The sequence below is a fragment of the Cyprinodon tularosa genome, unplaced genomic scaffold (genome assembly GCF_016077235.1).
Source record: "Cyprinodon tularosa strain WSP-4 unplaced genomic scaffold, ASM1607723v1 ctg12, whole genome shotgun sequence".
NCBI classification, from domain to species: Eukaryota; Metazoa; Chordata; class Actinopteri; order Cyprinodontiformes; family Cyprinodontidae; genus Cyprinodon; species Cyprinodon tularosa.
In genome coordinates this window covers 3866568-3884937 of record NW_024038003.1, presented here as the reverse complement: position 1 = coordinate 3884937, position 18370 = coordinate 3866568, and the positions used below count along the sequence as shown (strand labels likewise).

The 18370-nt window shown below is 37.3% G+C and overlaps 1 protein-coding gene and 1 long non-coding RNA gene across 6 annotated transcripts in view; one reads left to right on the top strand and one right to left on the bottom strand.

Moving 5' to 3' along the window:
• Positions 1-2505: 2505 nt before the first annotated feature.
• LOC119774282 overlaps positions 2506-18370 on the top strand; it is a 38819-nt gene continuing 22954 nt past the window's right edge. For 2 of the 5 annotated variants that reach the window (XR_005279512.1, XR_005279503.1), the window contains exons 1-3: positions 2510-3182; positions 3467-3543; positions 6279-6425. This is a non-coding gene — a long non-coding RNA (uncharacterized LOC119774282). Of the gene's footprint in view, positions 3183-3466; positions 3544-6278; positions 6426-18370 lie in introns of all 5 variants that reach the window. The other 3 variants (XR_005279510.1, XR_005279506.1, XR_005279511.1) reach the window with 3 other exon arrangements.
• Positions 5892-18292, bottom strand: LOC119774259 (myosin-7-like). Its single transcript, XM_038271690.1, has 39 exons — positions 18200-18292; positions 18038-18076; positions 17492-17702; positions 17245-17388; positions 16995-17151; positions 16884-16911; positions 16689-16797; positions 16517-16609; positions 16342-16405; positions 15597-15695; positions 15390-15493; positions 15161-15299; positions 14950-15068; positions 14712-14861; positions 14370-14540; positions 13967-14276; positions 13734-13813; positions 12622-12827; positions 12423-12546; positions 12204-12340; positions 11855-12110; positions 11526-11768; positions 11252-11428; positions 11024-11169; positions 10853-10943; positions 10357-10746; positions 10133-10259; positions 9929-10047; positions 9651-9847; positions 9386-9569; positions 9145-9310; positions 8938-9062; positions 8538-8846; positions 8060-8263; positions 7678-7974; positions 7441-7545; positions 6677-6772; positions 6317-6451; positions 5892-6014 (listed from the first exon to the last, which is right to left on the bottom strand). Exons 3-39 carry the CDS (start codon positions 17690-17692, stop codon positions 5994-5996), a joined length of 5823 nt encoding a protein of 1940 aa, XP_038127618.1. The 5' UTR covers positions 17693-17702; positions 18038-18076; positions 18200-18292; the 3' UTR covers positions 5892-5993.

The window sequence follows — 18370 nt, the reverse complement described above, 5'->3', positions numbered from 1 at the left end:
GAGCTCTTGGCTGGCTTTTATCAAACATCTTCTGTACAGAAACAAAGCAGCTAGAAAACAGTGGGTGTCAACAAGGGGGGTGAGGTTGCTTAAGGATGCAAAAGCAAAGATGAGTTCTTGGAGATTTATTGAGAAAACTGAGGCAAACATAAAAAAACCCAAAAAACAAAAAAGGAACCAGCAAACAGTGACCGAACATGAGGTGTATAAATGGGAGACTGAACAAAGACCAGCCTAATCAGCAGATATGGAGCAGGTGTGGATGGAGGAGACTAGAAGGGAGCTAGGGGAACGAAGACAGGCACTATGAGGCAGCAGGAGGTTAACCAGCTGGTTTTGAGGCAGCAGAGAGTAACTAAGACTGCTTAAATATACATAAAATGGAAAATAAACCAAATTTCAACAAAATAGAAGAACTGATCAAAAAAATTTTGAAGTCCCAAAAGGGGGGAACCATAACACTGGGTACCCTACCATCTCAAAAGTCAGACTTTAAACTATTAGTTAAAAACAGATTTTAGGCAGAAACTTTTAAAATGGAGATAAGGAGAACAGCCCCTTTATAATGTAACATAAATTCAAGCTGGCTCAAGCATTTTAGATTTTGAATAATGTTTAAGGATTCAGCAGGATTCCATTTTATTAATGCTTGTCCTCCGGTATTATGGTGATTGAGTTTGTGGTTGTAACTCCTGAGCCTCTTTACCCAGCTGTTGGTTGTATACACATAAAAAAAAAATTATTGAATGGTTTCAACCTAAAAAAAAAAAAAAAAAAAAAAAAAAAAAAAAGCTTTAAGAGTATTAACAAATAAAAGGTGGCTGGTCTGACCCTGGAAACCAGGAAACCATATCTGCATACAGACAGGAGGTTAACCAGCTGGTCCACTGATGCACTCAGTGGACATCTGAAGCTGAACCTCCTAAAAACAGTGGAGCTGATCCAGAGGATGGACCTCTGGAGCATTACCTGGAAACCTTGTGTGCTATTTACACTAAAACTATGTTTAGAAGATTAACACAAAGACTGTACTCCCTGTCTCAACTCTCAATATACAACAGCACTGCCATCTTTCTGTTGGATGCACATCCATCTCTGTTTGGCTCATTTAGAAAGCAGGACAGGTCTAAACAGCAACAAACTATTAGGTCCTTGGGAATAAGAATCCCTCCATTCATAACCTTGAACCAAAAAAACAACATTTAACACCAGTGCATCCTGGTCAGAGGCTGTTCAAGCCCCTTTCCTCTCATCTGACATTTCTTTTTCCTATCCTTACCCCCCTTAGCATGCTTTTTACATGGTTTGGTTGCTGTTTTTACTTTTGATTATGATGTGAGCATTAAAGACCAAAGTCATATTTCTTGCAATTGGACTCTCAAACTTTGCAATCAATTAAATTCTGAATCTAGACAGGCTACAGCTAATTGTTACTTTATAGTATATTTTAGGCTGGTCCCAAATGCAGATCAACTGAACCAGGGTTTTCAGAAATCACTGGTAGGAGCGACACTTTGTGCTGGTAACCATGCTTCTAAATGGGTGTTTATGGTTATCCGCAGAGGAATGTTACAACTCGGCTCCATGAATTGCATTAGCTTAGAAAAGTCTTCATAATCATCTGTGCTTATCGTATATTTTTATATCATGGTTTTTGTGTAACAGCCTCCATTTTTCTGACATTACATCCTCATCCTATTAGTGCATTGCTAAGTTTGGGTTGAGAAGCTAACACCCCTTGGCTAAATGGGCACTATTTAGGAGATCTTATCGACTCTTTATATTTATTGTCAGACTGTGTAAAATGCTTTCTTAATCCTCGTTGTCGTTGATAAGAGTAATGTTGGACTTCATTTAGATTGGTTCATGTTTCTGCTGCTACCATGGAGCCATCAGTGTGGCTCTGCTTAATTCAATTCAGTTTAATGAACAGTAGAGCCCTCTTCTGGATGGCAGCAACATTACAACACTTAAATAAAGTCCGTTTGAACTTTATCAGATAATCGGATGGCACAAAATTTTGATCTAAAAAATTATTAACATATCTAAACACAGGCAATTTATTTGTTTTCATCTGTAGTTTAAATCAAAATGTTAACTTTATTAGGTGGGAAATTATTGTTTGCATACATTTTCTAAGTTCACATTTACATCATTCTGTATCATCATGCAGTATTTTAACAAGTGACGTGACGACATTGTAAACATGCTAATATTACCCTAGCATTAAAGCTTTGTTAGTATGCACAAGATCAAATCTGTAGTTGTATGTGTTAAGTCAGATTTACCTTTTTAAACAGGTAATGAAGCTATGCCTGCTGTAGGCAATGATTGTGACAGTATTTATTGTTGGTACTGAATTTTACTGGACATAGAAAGCATGGATTTCATTAGCTTTTTCTGATGCTTCAGCCCAATTATCTTAAATTATTTGGATTATTGTCGGGATGAAATGTCTTTAGTTAGCAATATCACAAGTCATATTTACAGGCTTAATAGGTTTAATTATTAAGGAATATTTTAAATGGAGAAAAATAAGCTTTTAATCCATGGCACTTTGATAAAAGCTTTCTGTGTTTTTGACATTTTATTTCATTTTTGACCTTTTGAGCAGATGTTTAAAAAGTTTTAATGCTAGACTAAGCCTAGGCTAGTTTCTGACGTGCCAGCATCAATCAATCATCCACTCTAGGCCCAACAAGAGCCCTTGTGCTTGATCATATTCCTAATGCATGCTGCATCTCTGCCTCCGTGTAAACTTCTGAACTTCTTGACTCTAATCTATTCCAGGCTTTAACATAGCAGGTTGTCCTCAATGAAAGGTCCCCATTCCCAGCTGTCCAGAGTCCTTGTATCTCTGCCTTCTGCAATCACAAGGGGAGATGCAAAGCACCTTCTCTCTCTTAATTTTGCAATCTATGACAACTGCGTTCTCAGCTGAAGGTTCTATAGTTAGAATGCTTGTTATTTACTGACGGTCACTTGAGGAGGTGTTGAATATGTGTCCTTGCCTCCAGACGTCCTTCTCTTGTTTTGTCCATCTCCTTAACTCCACTTTAACAATGAGGTTGTCTGTGGCTGCAGCATCAGTGCATAGGCTCAAGTTTAAGATCTATCACCGTTTAAAGAAGTTCCTTGCTGCTTTGGACTCAGCATTGCTTGAGAAATAAATGGGAGATAAGGTAGGGCTTAATTGATTTGATTTTTAGATATATTTACAAGTGAAATATGCAACCATCTTATGCTTGTTAGATACAACATCTTTGTAATAGTAAAGCTGATGTTTGTAATTCTATATACTCTGTGTAGGTTGTAAAATGATATACTCTGTTCTACTCATTTCACAAATATTATTAAGCTTATTTAAGAATGTAAAATACAATAAACTTTGATTGAGCTTTATAGTAGAACAGATGAGCTTTCTGTCTAATGTTTTTGTTTTAATTGTCTTGTTTCTCCCTTAAAGCATCAAAACCTGGTACTGTAAAGGAACCTGCATCAGCAGATTGTGGCTCCTTTCATCCAAGCATCAAACTTTAACAGGTAAAGTTACTGATTACTACGAGTAAGATTACATCAAATTTTGAAATATCACCACAGCATTTTTTTGATGATTGTTATGGTTATGTGTCCTGACATACAGTAGTAAAGTAAAACATAAAGCTTTATAGCGCTGGTTGTATTGCTGTTTGTTGTTTGCTCAAAAGGCATTATGAGTCTTTTCAGATTTTGCCTAAAATCATTTAACTTTGTTGTCCTTATGGAGTTGTTTTTTGTCCATCATTTGGGTTTACTTTTGTGCTGTATTTTCATGTAAAACCAACCATATATACATTAATCATGAGAATTATTAGTTTAAATACCATACCTCAATATGTGTTGATTATTTGATACCAACACAAAAAAAAATTCCCCCTAAAATTTGCATTTAAATCTACTACCTAATATGTCAATCTTCAAATCATTTATGATTGATTGAGTGATTGACTTAATTGATTTGACAGTGTAGAAATGTACTCGTTACATCAGATGGATATAGATATTAAAAAAGAAGAAGAAGGGGCCAAAGGAATAAAACGTGGGCGTATATACTGTATATATAGTGCTTCCACATATACCGTGTATGACAGCTTTTTAGCAGAATTATTATACAGGGTTATTGCACAGGGTATTAAATGGGTATTTATATAGATGGGTGTTTGTATATATAGCTATTGTACAGGGAATCAAATTTAAAAATTCATTATGTGTTATATGTTATGTTTTGTTCTGGTGATTGATTAAGAATCTCTTGTATCTACATTTTGGTTTTTACTGAATATTTTAAAATGTAATGTACTGTAATTAGATTTTTTTTTCTGCATACAGTTGTTGGTTTATTCTGTTAAATTCAACATCAATTTCTTGATATTTTAACTAGACATTTGTTTGGATCTAAATGTGTCTGTGTTTTAAAGATATTTTGGAATGTAGATGGGTTTTTTTTACATGTCTCTAGTGTCTGGTCATATCTGGCTTGACATATTAACCTTTCATTCATTCATTTATGTCTGTTTATAAAGCAACTGATAAACAGCTCTACAATGATAATGATGCATTCCCCAGATTTTGCCGCTGAAATCTTTCAAGCTTTAGGGTGAGGATCCTCAGGGTAGAGAAGACCGATACATCAGCTGGCTGATGTTTCATGCTTATATTAGTTTTTTTCTTGCATCAGTATCAACCAATACATGCATGCATTTGCCAATTTGCTTTCCATTTTGGCAACAATTAGAAAGAAACTAAATGCCAACTGAATGTTTTTAGCATTTTTAATGGTTGTAAATTGATTATTTATTGACTTTATTTAATCTCACAGTGGAGAAACATACTTGTTACATAAGCTCAAATAGTCAAAGAAGAATATATATATATATATATATATATATATATATATATATATATATATATATATATATATATATATATATATATATATATATATATATATATATATATATATATATATATATATATATATATATATATATATATATATATATATATATATTGCAGGATATGTCTAGAGTATTTACAGATGAGATACCTGGATAGTACCAGATTATGGAAAAGCTGCAGAATTAAAGACTTTCCCACAAGCAAACAAGCAAATATTTAATGGTAGGAGCAAAATGATTAACATTTTGTTGATTTCTAAAAATCATGGGCCAAGGAGCTATTTTCTTAAATCCTTCACAATCCTCATTGTTTTGTAAAGAAGATGGTAATCTTGCTGGCAAGCTAGATTTCTCAATCAGTATTATTTTACCAGGTCCAGTTGTTTAAAACTTTTTAATTATTCACCTTACTGTGGATATGGACAACTCCAGGAAACTAAAAATGTTGTAAATTTAAGTACCCTGTCTGACTTCATATTTATTCCTTGTAGAAACAGGAAAATGTGCACAACTCATTATAAGGTACTCAACAAAAAGGGACTTTAAAAGGTTTCGCCTTAACAAAATCTGCTTCACTATTTATTTTATAGAAATTGATAAAATAATTATTGAATTATAATTCAATAATTTTGGAAAGAATTCTCCCTTACTGATAACTGTCATTAATAGTTGTGTTATCCTGCTACAGAATTATGCTGTTGTGATTAAATAGCCCTTTAAGTACCTGTTTTTGTAAAGGAGATCCAAGGGAGCTAGTGAATGCAAAGCCATGCATGTCCCAGATGACAGAAAAGTTTATTTGCATTATAGGTGTTGTTGAAATATAAAACTGAAGAACATCCAAAAATGCAGAAATATATCTGCTGTTGTTGCAATTTCCGTGTAATCTCATATTCACTGTTAAACCAAATGCTACCAAGAAAACAATCAAATAACACAACAGTCATGGCACAGTTTGAGATGCACATTCATTTTATTCTACTGAACAACCTACATAGGGAGACACCATTGTTCAGACATGGAGTGCCTCAGGAAAACAGATTCTTTCAATGTACTTCACTCTTCATCGTGCCCTTTCTGAAAAGAGAGGGAAAAAAATCATTATTTACATTCATATTTGATCTGAGACTGCTTTGTTTTCTGTTACACATGTTCACAACTTTAAAGAAAACTTTTTATTTGTTTGATGGTCTATGCCTTGGATACAGTTCAAACACAGTACAATATGAGGACATGCAGTGTCTTAGTAAAGAACATTCTTTCTGCTATTTTAAACCTCTTTTAAAAGTTGCAAATGATGTCCTTTTGCTGAATGCTTTTTTTTCATTTCACATTTAACAGATGGCTCCAGTATCAGCAAAATTCTGATTTAAACTGACCTTTGACCCCACATCACGACTCTTGGCCCGCAGCTTGTTGACCTGGGACTCTGCGATATCAGCTCTCTCCTCAGCCTCATCAAGCTCATGTTGAAGTTTGCGGAACTTGGTAAGATTACTGTTGGCCTGTTCCTCCTGTTTAACAAAATACTACATTAGCCACTATATGGGTTTGAAATAACACAAATGTTGTGTTTTAAATCAAATTTGATATTAGATTTGTTAGTATTATATCAAACAGGTGGCCAATTCATTCAAAGCAATTTTGTTTTTGTTAAAATGGTATTGTATGAAGACCAAATGTTATATTAAGCTTATTGTCTGTCAGATTATAGTAATCAATGAAGCTTGAACACTTACAGCCTCCTCTGCAGCTTTCTTGTAGGATTTGACCTTTAGCTGTAGTTTATCCACCAGATCTTGGAGGCGGGAAAGGTTCTTGCGATCCTCCTCCGTCTGAAATGAATTAGTAAAAAATGTACAACACTTTAATTTACTCACATACTGAGTGATGTTTTCTGTTGTTGTTTTAGGTTTTACCTCAGCAAGTTAACTAGAATTATAATAAATTTTGAGGTTTAGTAGAGGATTTCACAAATTTTTGAAAAGACCCTCCCTCTCCACTTAAAAAAAAAAAGCCCTGTACCTGCTCCCTATTAAACGCATGTGAGAGCATGCACTGGCCCATTTCTCCTCGTGCACGCTCTGTTTATAAGTTGCCATTTTCATTACTCACACAAGCTTACTTTCCAAAAGAAGATTTGCAATTTTTCCACTATGTCCGACTCACCACCGGTAAGTTAAAATGGGGATGAGCAATAGGACAGCCTTATGTAAACATTTCACCAGATTGACAATTAGGAGGACCACTTATTTTGGTGATCCACCCCGAAAAAGAACATCCTCCACTATACCTTTAAGTAATATTGTGGGTAATACATTGGGTTTAATCTCTGGAAATGTTTATGATGGTTTGAGTGTCATCATTTAATTGACTGGCTATTGTCAGCCAAAATAGGTACGATCATAACTTAATGTAGCTGTGATCAGTCCGCTGTCCCATCTTGTTTCCTTTCTCTATCTGTTCTAAAATTTTGTATCATAATGAATGAAACTGAACTCACCTGGTAGGTCAGCTCTTTGATACGTCTCTCATATTTGCGTATTCCCTTGATGGAGTCGCTGGACTTTCTTTGTTCAGACTCCACCTCAGTTTCCAGTTCTCTAATCTGTTGGAAAATAACATAAAATTACATAGTTATTACAATAAACTGTAGAATGCAAGATGTCAAATTTTGTACCAGCTCAAAGATTAAGTGTTACTTTTCATATTTTTTAAAGATTTTTGAATTTAAACTCACCCTGGCCTCCAGCTTCTGAATCTGCTTCTTGCCTCCCTTCATGGCGATCTGCTCCGCCTCATCCAGACGGTGCTGCAGATCTTTGATGGTTTGCTCCATGTTCTTCTTCATACGCTCCAGGTGAGCGCTGGTGTCCTGCTCTTTCTTCAGCTCCTCTGCCATCATGGCGGCATCAGTGATGGCTTTCTTGGCCTTCTCTTCAGCATTTCTGCATTCCTGAACAGCCTCCTCCACTTCAGTCTGAAGTTGAGCAATATCACCCTCCAACTTCTTCTTCTGGTTTAACAGGCTGGTGTTCTGTTCAAATGTAAAATTAAACCTTATATAATAACTCAATAATAGTTGCAAAGATGGTAAGTTATCTATGAAAACAGCGCTTCACCTGTGAGTGCAATAGCTGCACCCTCTCGCTAACATCCAGCAGCTCTTGCTCAGCCAGTTTACGGCTTCGTTCAGTTTGCTCCAGAGCACCTCTCAGTTCCTCAACTTCAGCCTGAAGAAGGTTGTTGCGTCTCTCGACTATGGCAATGTTTTCCTTCATGTCATCATTTGCTCGGAGAGAGTCATCAAGCTGCAGCTGAGCATCCTAATGATTGACATTTATCACAGAAAAAACAATTATATACTGATGCAAACAATGCACAGAATAGGACAAATTTTGCACTTCAAACCAAAATACGCAAAAAAGTTATATTTGAACTAATTCTGACATAAGAAAAATAGTATATAAATTTCACTGAAAAATTAAACAATCCAATAATTTTTGAATTGCAGCTTATAAAACTCGAATCTAGGTTATGGGATTGGGGTTAATGAAATATTCTTGTATTATAAATAAAAACTACAGCTTAAGTGCAAACCTTTAGATGTGAGTGAACAGACTTGAGTTGTTTCTGGGCCTCAGCTGCCTGCCGGTTGGCTTGGCTCAGCTGGATCTCCATCTCGTTGAGGTCTCCCTCCATCTTCTTCTTCAGTCGAAGCGCTTCATTCCTGCTGCGAGTCTCAGACTCAAGGGAGCTCTGAAGAGTATCCACCATTCGCTGTTGGTTTCTCTTTACTTGTTCCATCTCTTCATCTTTCTCAGCCAGCTTACGTTCAAATTCAGCTTTAATTTGGTTCAGTTCGAGCTGGACTCTGAGAATCTTCCCTTCCTCATGCTCAAGAGAGGCCTGTAGATATATAATAGTTTAGATTATTTCTGTATTTTAACCAAACACAAATACTTTTAAGAAAAGTTTTTTTTTTTTTAATACAGTATACCTCTGCCTCCTCTAAAGCTGTCTGTATCTCAGACTTTTCTTGTTCCAGCTGCTTCCGTATCTTCTCTAGCTCATGGATATTCTTTCCACCCTCACCAATTTGTTCAGTAAGGTCAGATATTTCCTCTGAAGACATTATTGGAAGAATCACTTAATGCCAGTTTGTAATTCAACTTTGCATGTGAGATTTTCTTGATAAACAACTGACCTTGAAGGTTCTTATTCTCCCTCTTCATGGTCTCTAGATGCTCAAGAGACTCTTCATAGGAGTTTTTAAGTTTAAAGAGCTCAGTGCTCAGAGATCTTGCTTCTTTCTGAGCACTCTCCAGCTCTGACTGAGACTCTTCATACTTCTGCTTCCATTCTGACAAGACCTGAAAAATAATGCACATTTTAGCCATTTAATCAGTTACTGTGGTAAACTCTCAGAGGTCTCCCTGCATTCCAACCTTGTCAAAGTTCCTTTGCTTCTTGTCCAGAGCAGCAGCAGCAGCATTAGACCTTTCCACATCCACCATGAGATCTTCAATCTCATTCTGCAGCCTGTGTTTGGTCTTCTCCAGAGAGGAACATTTAGCATTCACTGCTTCAACAGCCTCCTCAGCATCCTGCAGACGCTGAGCCAGCTTCTTCCTGTATTAATGAAGGGTTTCATTAGGATTGGTTGCTTTCAGACTTTGCAGAGTCATACAGATTCAAATGGGATTTGCTCACTTAGCTTCCTCCAGTTCCTCAGTTCTTTGGATGGCATCAGTTTCATACTTGGTTCTCCACTGAGCCACCTCAGAGTTGGCCTTGGACATGCTACGCTGCAGTTCAGCTTTGGCCTCCTGCTCCTCCTCATACTGCTCCCTGAGGAGGTCACAGTCATGGCGGGCAGACTGCACAGCATGGGCTAATGCATTCTTGGCCTAAAAAAAAAAAAGACACATTTATTTTGGAGCTATCAATAACTGATTACTATTTGATGTTGCCTTACTTATACTGGTTACCTTAATTTCCTCTTCCAGTTGTCTTTTCAGGTCTTCGATTTGTTGTGTGTGCGACTGTTTTCCTCTGGTGAGCTGAGACACCAAGGACTCCTTTTCCTCAAGCTGCCTTATTAGTTCACCTGATTTAAAAATTAATCAAATATTTAGACTTTAAATGGTTAATCATAAAATAAGGCTTCTAAGAGGTTAAGTCAAATCTTATACCATTTTCAGTTTGAAGCTTTGCTTTCTGCATGGTGAAGTCATTGATGGTACGCTGTCCCTCCTCTGATTTGGTTTTATATTCATTTAGCTGATCTTCAAGTGAGCGACACATTTTCTCCAAATTGTTCTGAAATAAAAGAAATCATCATGGGACCAAATTAGGAAGTTATTTAATCCCTCAAGAGCAAGAAAACCTCCACAAATAACATTCACATAAACTTTACCTTGGACTTGACAATCTGCTCCATATTGGAGACCACATCGTCCAGCTCCAGTTTGAGCTCACTCTTCTCCTTCTCCAGTTTCTGCTTGACTCTCTGCAGGTTGTCTATCTGCTCCCCCAGGTCAGCAACAGAGTCAGCTTGTTTCTTCCTGAGTGTGGCAGTGGTTGCCTCATGCTGCAGAGTAGCCTCTTCAAGGTCTCTGCGGAGCTTCTGGAACTCGGCCTCCCTCTTCTTATTCATCTCGATCTGGGCGGCCGTGGCTCCACCAGCCTCCTCCAGCCTCTCACTGATCTCCTCCAACTCTCTGGCCAAGTCTGCTCTCTGCTTCTCCACCTTGGCTCGAGCAGCTCGTTCTGCTTCAAGCTCTTCCTCCAGCTCTTCTATGCGGGCCTAGCACAAATTGAGAGTGAATGTTTTAGAAGTTCAATGTTCTAATAGTCCTTTTAAAATCATGCATATTCTTCCTCAGCATATTATGCCTTGTGGGAATGGTCACCTGCAGCTCCTTTAGTTTCTTCTGGAGTTGGGCACTCATTGCTTGTTCATCCTCTATTTTCCCATTGAGTTGGCTTATTTCAAAATCTTTCCTATGGATGATAAAATGTTCAATGTGATAAAAGAATGCCTACTTTAGGAATAGCTAGTGTTTTCAATATTAACTATTTACTTTTTCATTCGCTCTTCGAGTTGCTGCTTGTCATTTTCCAGGTCCATGATACTTTCCTGGGCCAACTTCAAGTCTCCTTCAAGCTTTCTCTTGGCTCTTTCAAGGTCCATTCGTATTTTCTTCTCTTGTTCTAAGGATCCTTCGAGCTGAAGAGCATCAAGCAAGAGATCACATTTAGTCAAATAAACATTGTACATCTTGCAATAAGCTTAACGTTGTAGAGCGTACATCATCCACTTGCTGCTCCAGCTTCGCCTTGGCCTTGGTCAGAGTGTTGACTTTGTCTTCTTCACTTTGCAGGTCATCCAGGGTTTGTTGATGAGCTTCCTGTAAAGCTTTCTTTTCCTTGGTCAGCTTGGCAATGATTTCGTCCAAAGCGGCCATCTCCTCTGTCAGGTTCTTGACCTAAAGCCAAAGGAGATATGTGGTGTGAACCTGTGGCATTAGACGTGATAATGTCTTTTTGATGTATTGATTGATTTATTGATTGTATCCGTGGTACCTTGTTCTCAGTAGCATGCTTCTCCTTCTCCACCTTTGCTAGAGTTAGCTCTAGGTCATCAATATCCTTCTTAAGCTCAGAGCACTCGTCTTCCAGCTTCCTCTTCTTAGCAGTAAGTTCAGCATTCATCTCCTCCTCATCTTCCAGTCTTTCTGTCAGCTCTTTGATTTTAGCTTCCTGTTGAATCTTACTCTTGATCAGCCCCTCACATCTTTCCTCAGCATCAGAGAGATTATCTTGCTCCTTTAAAAAAAAAATTGATAAACATGTCAAACAATCTAGTTGCCGTTGATTACGTTAATACAATGAATGTAGTGGTTTTAACATACAGTTTGGACTTGGAGCTGCAGGTCGTTCTTCTCTTGGAGAAGAGAGACCATTTTCTCCTCTAGTTCCTTCCTTCGGGCCTCTGACTTTGCATAAGCCTCCTTGAGTTTGGTAAACTCTTCCTTCATGTTGGCCATCTCCTTCTCAGTCTCAGCTGATTTCAGCAGAGGTTTGATCTTGAAGTACAACTTCATCCAGGGCCAATTCTTGACCCCCATGAAGGCTCGGATGTTCCACTGGATCACAAGTAGTGCATCCCTGTGTAAAATTGAAGTTACTTAGTCATTAATTATCTTGAGGACTGAACTAGTACTCAGTGTTATTGTTTAGTTGTTTATTGCTGTAATTAACCTTCGTTCAACAATCTTTTGGAATTCAACTCGAGCTAGAAGACCACGTGAACGAGCTTGGATGCCAGTAATGATTAATGCTAGCCTGTCATCTCGCATCTCCTCTAGTTGACCCAGAAGTCCAGCCTTGAAGAACACCTTTTTATAGATACAACACGGAATTAATTATTTATAATCTAAGCAAAGCAAAAAAATCACATTTTGGTAATATAAGACATACCTTGGTGTGCCCAAGTTTGTACTGGTTGTGGTCTATATCCAAAGAACCAAGCAATTTCTCTGCAGCCTTTTTGTTATCAATGAATTGCCCCTCAGGAATTGCATTTGGGTTCAAAATACGGTATCTGTGACAAAAGAACAACAAATTTAATCACTAAATTTCTCATTTTGATTTTAATTTATTTTCCAAAACATCAAACCTCTGCTTGAAGTCTCCATAGAGGATCCTGTTGGGGAAGCCTTTCCTACAGATCCTGATGCCTTCCAGCACACCGTTACAGCGCAGCTGGTGCATCACCAGAGGGTTCTCCATGGCCCCAGGGGTCTTGGTCTCGTTGGGGATGATGCAGCGCACGAAGTGAGGGTGGGTAGACCTCAGGTTGGTCATCAATTTATTCAGATTCTCCTAATTAAGCCAGAGATGACACATTCTCATTAGTTTACTATAAAGTAGGGGAAACCTTCTTTGTACAACACACTGAAAGGGATTTAATAAGTCATGCTGTATAAAACACATTTATAGCATTACAGAAAAACAATGGAGAAAAAAATCATATAATCCATTACCTGGGAATGTATATATATATACGTGAACAAATAGCCTAAAGAAAGGAATTTTATATATCTAACAAATTCATCAGTATGGTTGTGTAAAGTAGGGGAAAGGCACAAGTTTGCTTTTTTTAGTCTTCCAAAAGTGTTGCAGACAGATGATACACTGCAAACATAAAGGGGCAATGAGACTGTTGCCCTGCTGGTCTTAGATGGAAGACCATTGGTTTTGGAGCAGGTCCTCACAATGCTCTGCAGAAGGTTTCTGTACAGTATGGCAACAGATACCAGCAGTTATTGGAACTCTTGGTTTCTAGTTCCAGTCCAGTGAACTTTGTTTGATTTCTGTCTCTAATGCTCTGAAAGGCCATGGGAAATGAATTTAAATTAGCCTATGGGGGAAGTACGGGTATGGGGTGTTATAAACACAACTGCAGTACACTTCCAATCCATGAGTGGGCATTGGATAGTAAACATAAACCAAGAATCTTGTATCCCAACTTTTTTTCACAATAGAGATTTCACAAATTTTATATATCCTCTTTCTTTGATCTGTTCTTGATCATGTAAAGAATGTTTAAATATGAATGTCATGTAAAGTGGTAGACAACATTAACATATCTTAAATATGGAGGGTCTGCTGAAGTCAGAACACAGCAAGAAATATCCACTAATAATCATTGCATAGAACTTGACCAGCAAATACATCTATTAGATATCTAGAAGTTTTGGCAATATCATTACTATACAAAAATCTTACCCTGTGAAGAGCAGAAACAGTTTGGAAAGATGAGCCTTTCTTCTTGCTACCGCCTTTGGCCTTTCCACCAGATTCTTGAGCTACATATAAGTAATCAATGTTATTATTAGAATGCAATTTTAAAGAGAAGACATGTTTTAAGAAAGAAAACAGGTTATTAGAATAATATAGATAATATTTTGGTAACAAAAAATAATTTTGTTTATTTCTGGTGGTGTTTTTTATCAACATACCTGATTCAGCTCCTGCATAATTTGCAAAAAGTATCGCCAAAAGCTTAACGGTTGACTTCTGGAAAAGACCAACGACCGTCTCATTCAGAGGGTCCTTGTTCTTCACCAGCCAGTTGTTGATATTATAATCAACAGTTCCAGCATAGTGAACGAGGGAAAAATGTGCCTCCGGTTTTCCTTTGACAACTCTAGGCTTCTGGAAGTTGTTGGATTTCCCCAGATGATTGTCATAAAGCTTAGCTTTAAACGTAGCATCACTGGCTTTGGGAAACATGCACTCCTCTTCAAGGATGGACATGATACCCATGGGCTAAGTAGAGCATAAATACCAAAGTAAATATTTAATCAAAATCAACAGTTAATATAGAATAGTTGCTAAATTGAAATATACAATATAAATCACCTTTTCAATCAGGTCAATACAGGCCTGTAGATCCATACCAAAGTCAATAAACTCCCATTCAATCCCCTCTTTCTTGTACTCTTCCTGCTCCAGCACAAACATGTGGTGGTTGAAAAACTGTTGCAGTTTTTCATTGGTGAAGTTGATGCACAGCTGCTCAAAGGTGTTGAACTAGAAAGATGTTGAGATTTATTAAGATTATTTTTTTCTTAAAATACTTAGAAAGTTTTATTACTGCTGAGATGTAAATGGCACATACTATATTATAAAAGTAATTAAAACAAAGAGCAATTAATACTGAACTCCTAACATGAAAGGTGTCTTTCTCCTATCTAAACTCACATCAAAAATCTCAAATCCAGCGATGTCCAGCACTCCAATGAAGTACTGGCGTGGCTGCTTGGTGTCAAGAGACTGATTAATTCTCATCACCATCCACAGGAACATCTTCTCATAAACCGACTTAGAGAGTGCACCAATGGCATAGTACACCTTAACAAGAAAATGATGGCAAACAATATTAAAACTAAATAATGTGATGAATCAAAATACACTCATGAAGTTTGCTTTATGTTTTTACCTGAGCAACATTTTGTCCCTTGGTGACCCACTCATTCCCTACTTTGACTCTTGGGTGACAGAGACCTTTGATGAGGTCAGCAGAGTTCAGGCCCATCAGATATGCAACTTTGTCAGCATCTAATGATGTATAAAATATTATGTTGATCTGTGAGTAATCAAACATCTAAAGTATACTTTTTAACCATAATATACATATGCTGGTTTTGTACCTTCGGTTCCATCAGCTTCTGCCTGCTCCTCTCTCTGCTTCTGCTTAAACTTCATGTTTCCAAAGTGCATAATGGCACCGGTCATTTTGTAGATGCTGTTCTTCTCTTCTTGAGTGAAGCCCAGCACATCAAAGGCATCCTGATCAAACATGACATTTTGATGTTCATTTAGAAACTATTAATTTAATTTTGAATATTTTTGCTGCTATAATTCATGGAGGCGGCTCACATCAGTAGCCATCAGCTCTTCAGAGTCATTGATGGAAGCAACTGTTGTCTCTCCTTGGGAGATGAAGGCGTAATCGTAGGGGTTGTTGGTGATGAGCAACATCTCTGGAAATTGAAAAATAATTCCATTATAGAATATTTATAAACTAATGTCATCAAAAAAAGGAACAAAGACAGAAACCCTTTTGAGTTAAGTTCACCTACTTACCCAGAAGCTCAGGCTTTACTTGAGACAGGATCTGATAGAAAATATGGTAATCCCTCTCAGCTTTGAGCTGGTAGGTGACTCGGGACTTTTCCAGAAGATCTGTTTATGGTGACAGATGCTGTCTCAGTTTTTTAAGTTAATATTGGTTCAGACATACAATATTTGAAATTAATATGACAAAGATTTCTTAAAATGAAGTATATTTTACCTTAATTAAAAGCTTTTTAGATATGAACAATTTTCCCAGTAGTGATTAAATCATAATAGTTGAACATCATTGTACTCATAATGGAGAAATTAAATTCTGCAGCTTAACCAATGCCCTTAGGTAGCAGTGGGCTGCCACTGTGCAATGCCTGGGAAGCAATTACATGTAGGGGTCAAGGGTCTTGCTCACTGAGCCAGAGCGCAGACTGCGGGGTTAGAACTGGGTGCTTGTTTTGGATGGCATTATATTCTTAATTTCTGGGGTCCAATGTGTTTTTGCAAGTAACTTTATGTATTCTGTAACATGTTTAGCAAGGTTTAGGTGTGTTCATTGTTAAATGGGAAAACCTGAAATCCAGCATCCGAAATGTGTCAAATACGTTTGAAGTCAATTTTATCAGGACCACTTTATACACATCCACCAATAGGAGTCTACAGTCAAAATTTTCAATTAGGTGGCATGACTCAATGTATGCAGCATTGTATTGTATTTACCTCCTAGTGTTGCATGTGGATGAGTATGTGCTTACATACTTACATGTTTCAATATCAGCAGAAGCCAGTTTTCCTCTGTTGTCAAAATGAATTCTAATAAATTTACCCTAAAAGGGAGACTTGTATTAACTCTTGTCTCTAATGATCTAATAAGGCAAAAAATAATTAGTTGATCATCGGTAATCAAGAAACTTTACTCTAGTCATACAATTACTTACAAATCTGGAGGAGTTGTCATTTCTGATGGTCTTGGCATTGCCAAAGGCCTCCAGAGCAGGGTTGGCCTGAATGATTTGATCTTCCAGGGTACCCTGATGCAATCAAAACAATTTTATGTCAGATTATAGTCTAAATGCTTTATATTTTTCTCCAGGGAGTTAAAAAACAAACCTTCTTTTCACTTGCAGCATCTTTTTTCCCAGTGGGCACAGCAGCGATGCTGGCAAAGTACTGAATGACACGTTTGGTGTTTACAGTCTTTCCAGCTCCGGATTCTCCGCTGAGTCAAAGATACATTAATGGTTTTTAGGCCTTGTTCTACAACCTATAAAAACTAAACAAACTTTAGCTCAGAGTGTAACTTACGTGATGAGGATTGACTGGTTCTCTCGATCTGTCAGTAAGAGATTATGTAGCAAAATATTACAGTATCATAAAAAATACCACAAGATGAAACAAGAAGAGAGATTTCTGTACCTGCCAGCATGTACTGATAGGCATTATCAGAGATGGAGAAGATGTGAGGAGGAGCTTCACTCCTCTTCTTTCCTCTGTAGGCAACAACCACCTCCTGGTTGTAGACTGGCAGCCACTTGTAGGGGTTGACAGTCACACAGAACAGCCCAGAGTAGGTCTGTGTGTAAAAGGGTAATAAATACATAGAATAATGTCATACATGGTATGAATGAGTCTGATTTTTCTACATCTTAAAGTTTAGCATTCTCACATAGATCATCCATGCTGCGTAACGCTCTTTGAGGTTAAACAGCACAGCTGGCTCATGGAGGAAGGTGAACATCGCCATGTCTTCAATTTTATCAAACTTAGGTGGGTTCTGAGGATGCACATCACATTCTTTCACGGTGACAGTCTGTAGAAAAAAACAACAGCTTTGTTTAAAACTTCAACTAAACAGAAAACATCTGCAAATTTTCTTAACTTAAACCTGTTAATACACAATACAATTCACTTGCCTTCCCAAATTCAGTATCAACAGTGACTTTGTCACCATCACGACTTTGGACGGTTGCTTTTACGTACTCGACCTCTGGATCAGGTACAAAACACTCTCTCTTCATGTCAAAGGGACGAGTCTGGGCCTCCAGACGCTCCTTATCAGATTTCCTTAGATAAGGAGCAGCAGCCCCAAACTCTGCCATGGCAGCATCACCCATGTTTCAGCCTCTAAAAAAAAGAATGTGAGCTTGGATTTCAAATGCATTCTTAACTCATAAGATGAGCATTAATGTGAGAAACAAGAATACAAATCAACAAAACCATCTTAACTTCAGAGTTTGAATTTTATCTGGAAATTAGTGATATGGAAAACCTTAAAATAATTAGGAAAGTTTTGTTTTTTTAAAACAAATTTTTTTTTTATTAACCACCTTTCAAAAACTTTCACCCATTTCTTGTCATTTCAGTTTAGGAATAAGTGTCCTCAAATTGTTATTGGATAACATATAGACATGGTAATTTTGAACTTAAAATTGGATTGCTGCCAATTAAATAGATTTTACCTGTGCTTTATTTCAGTCCCTTTGAAATGTGGAGTCTTGCTGTTCAAATGCAAAAGACAACATAAAAGCAAGCTTAGTGTTAGGAAACGATTATTTGAACAAGAAATTAAACTGTAAAAGGTCAGACACAACAGCAAATTATTGAGTAAAGTTTGTACTTACCTCTTATTGTCAACCCTCTCAGGAGAATGATGGATCCAGTGGCTCACCTTAGACTTTCTCTCCTTAAATAATGCTCTGTAGTCAACCAAATATGGATATGAATATCAGAGAAATGGCATCCAGTTTGCTCGTCACAAAAGCATGCTCCAAACTGGGTTGAACCCAGTGCTG

Coding starts and splice junctions, on each gene's coding strand:
- LOC119774259 (XM_038271690.1), bottom strand. CDS start 17,692: ATGGGTGATGCTGCCATGGCAGAGTTTGGGGCTGCTGCTCCTTATCTA. Junction 11,170..11,251: donor TGGAGCAGCAAGTGGATGAT/GTACGCTCTACA, acceptor GATGCTCTTCAG/CTCGAAGGATCCTTAGAACA. Junction 9,848..9,928: donor AACTGGAAGAGGAAATTAAG/GTAACCAGTATA, acceptor TTTTTTTTTTAG/GCCAAGAATGCATTAGCCCA.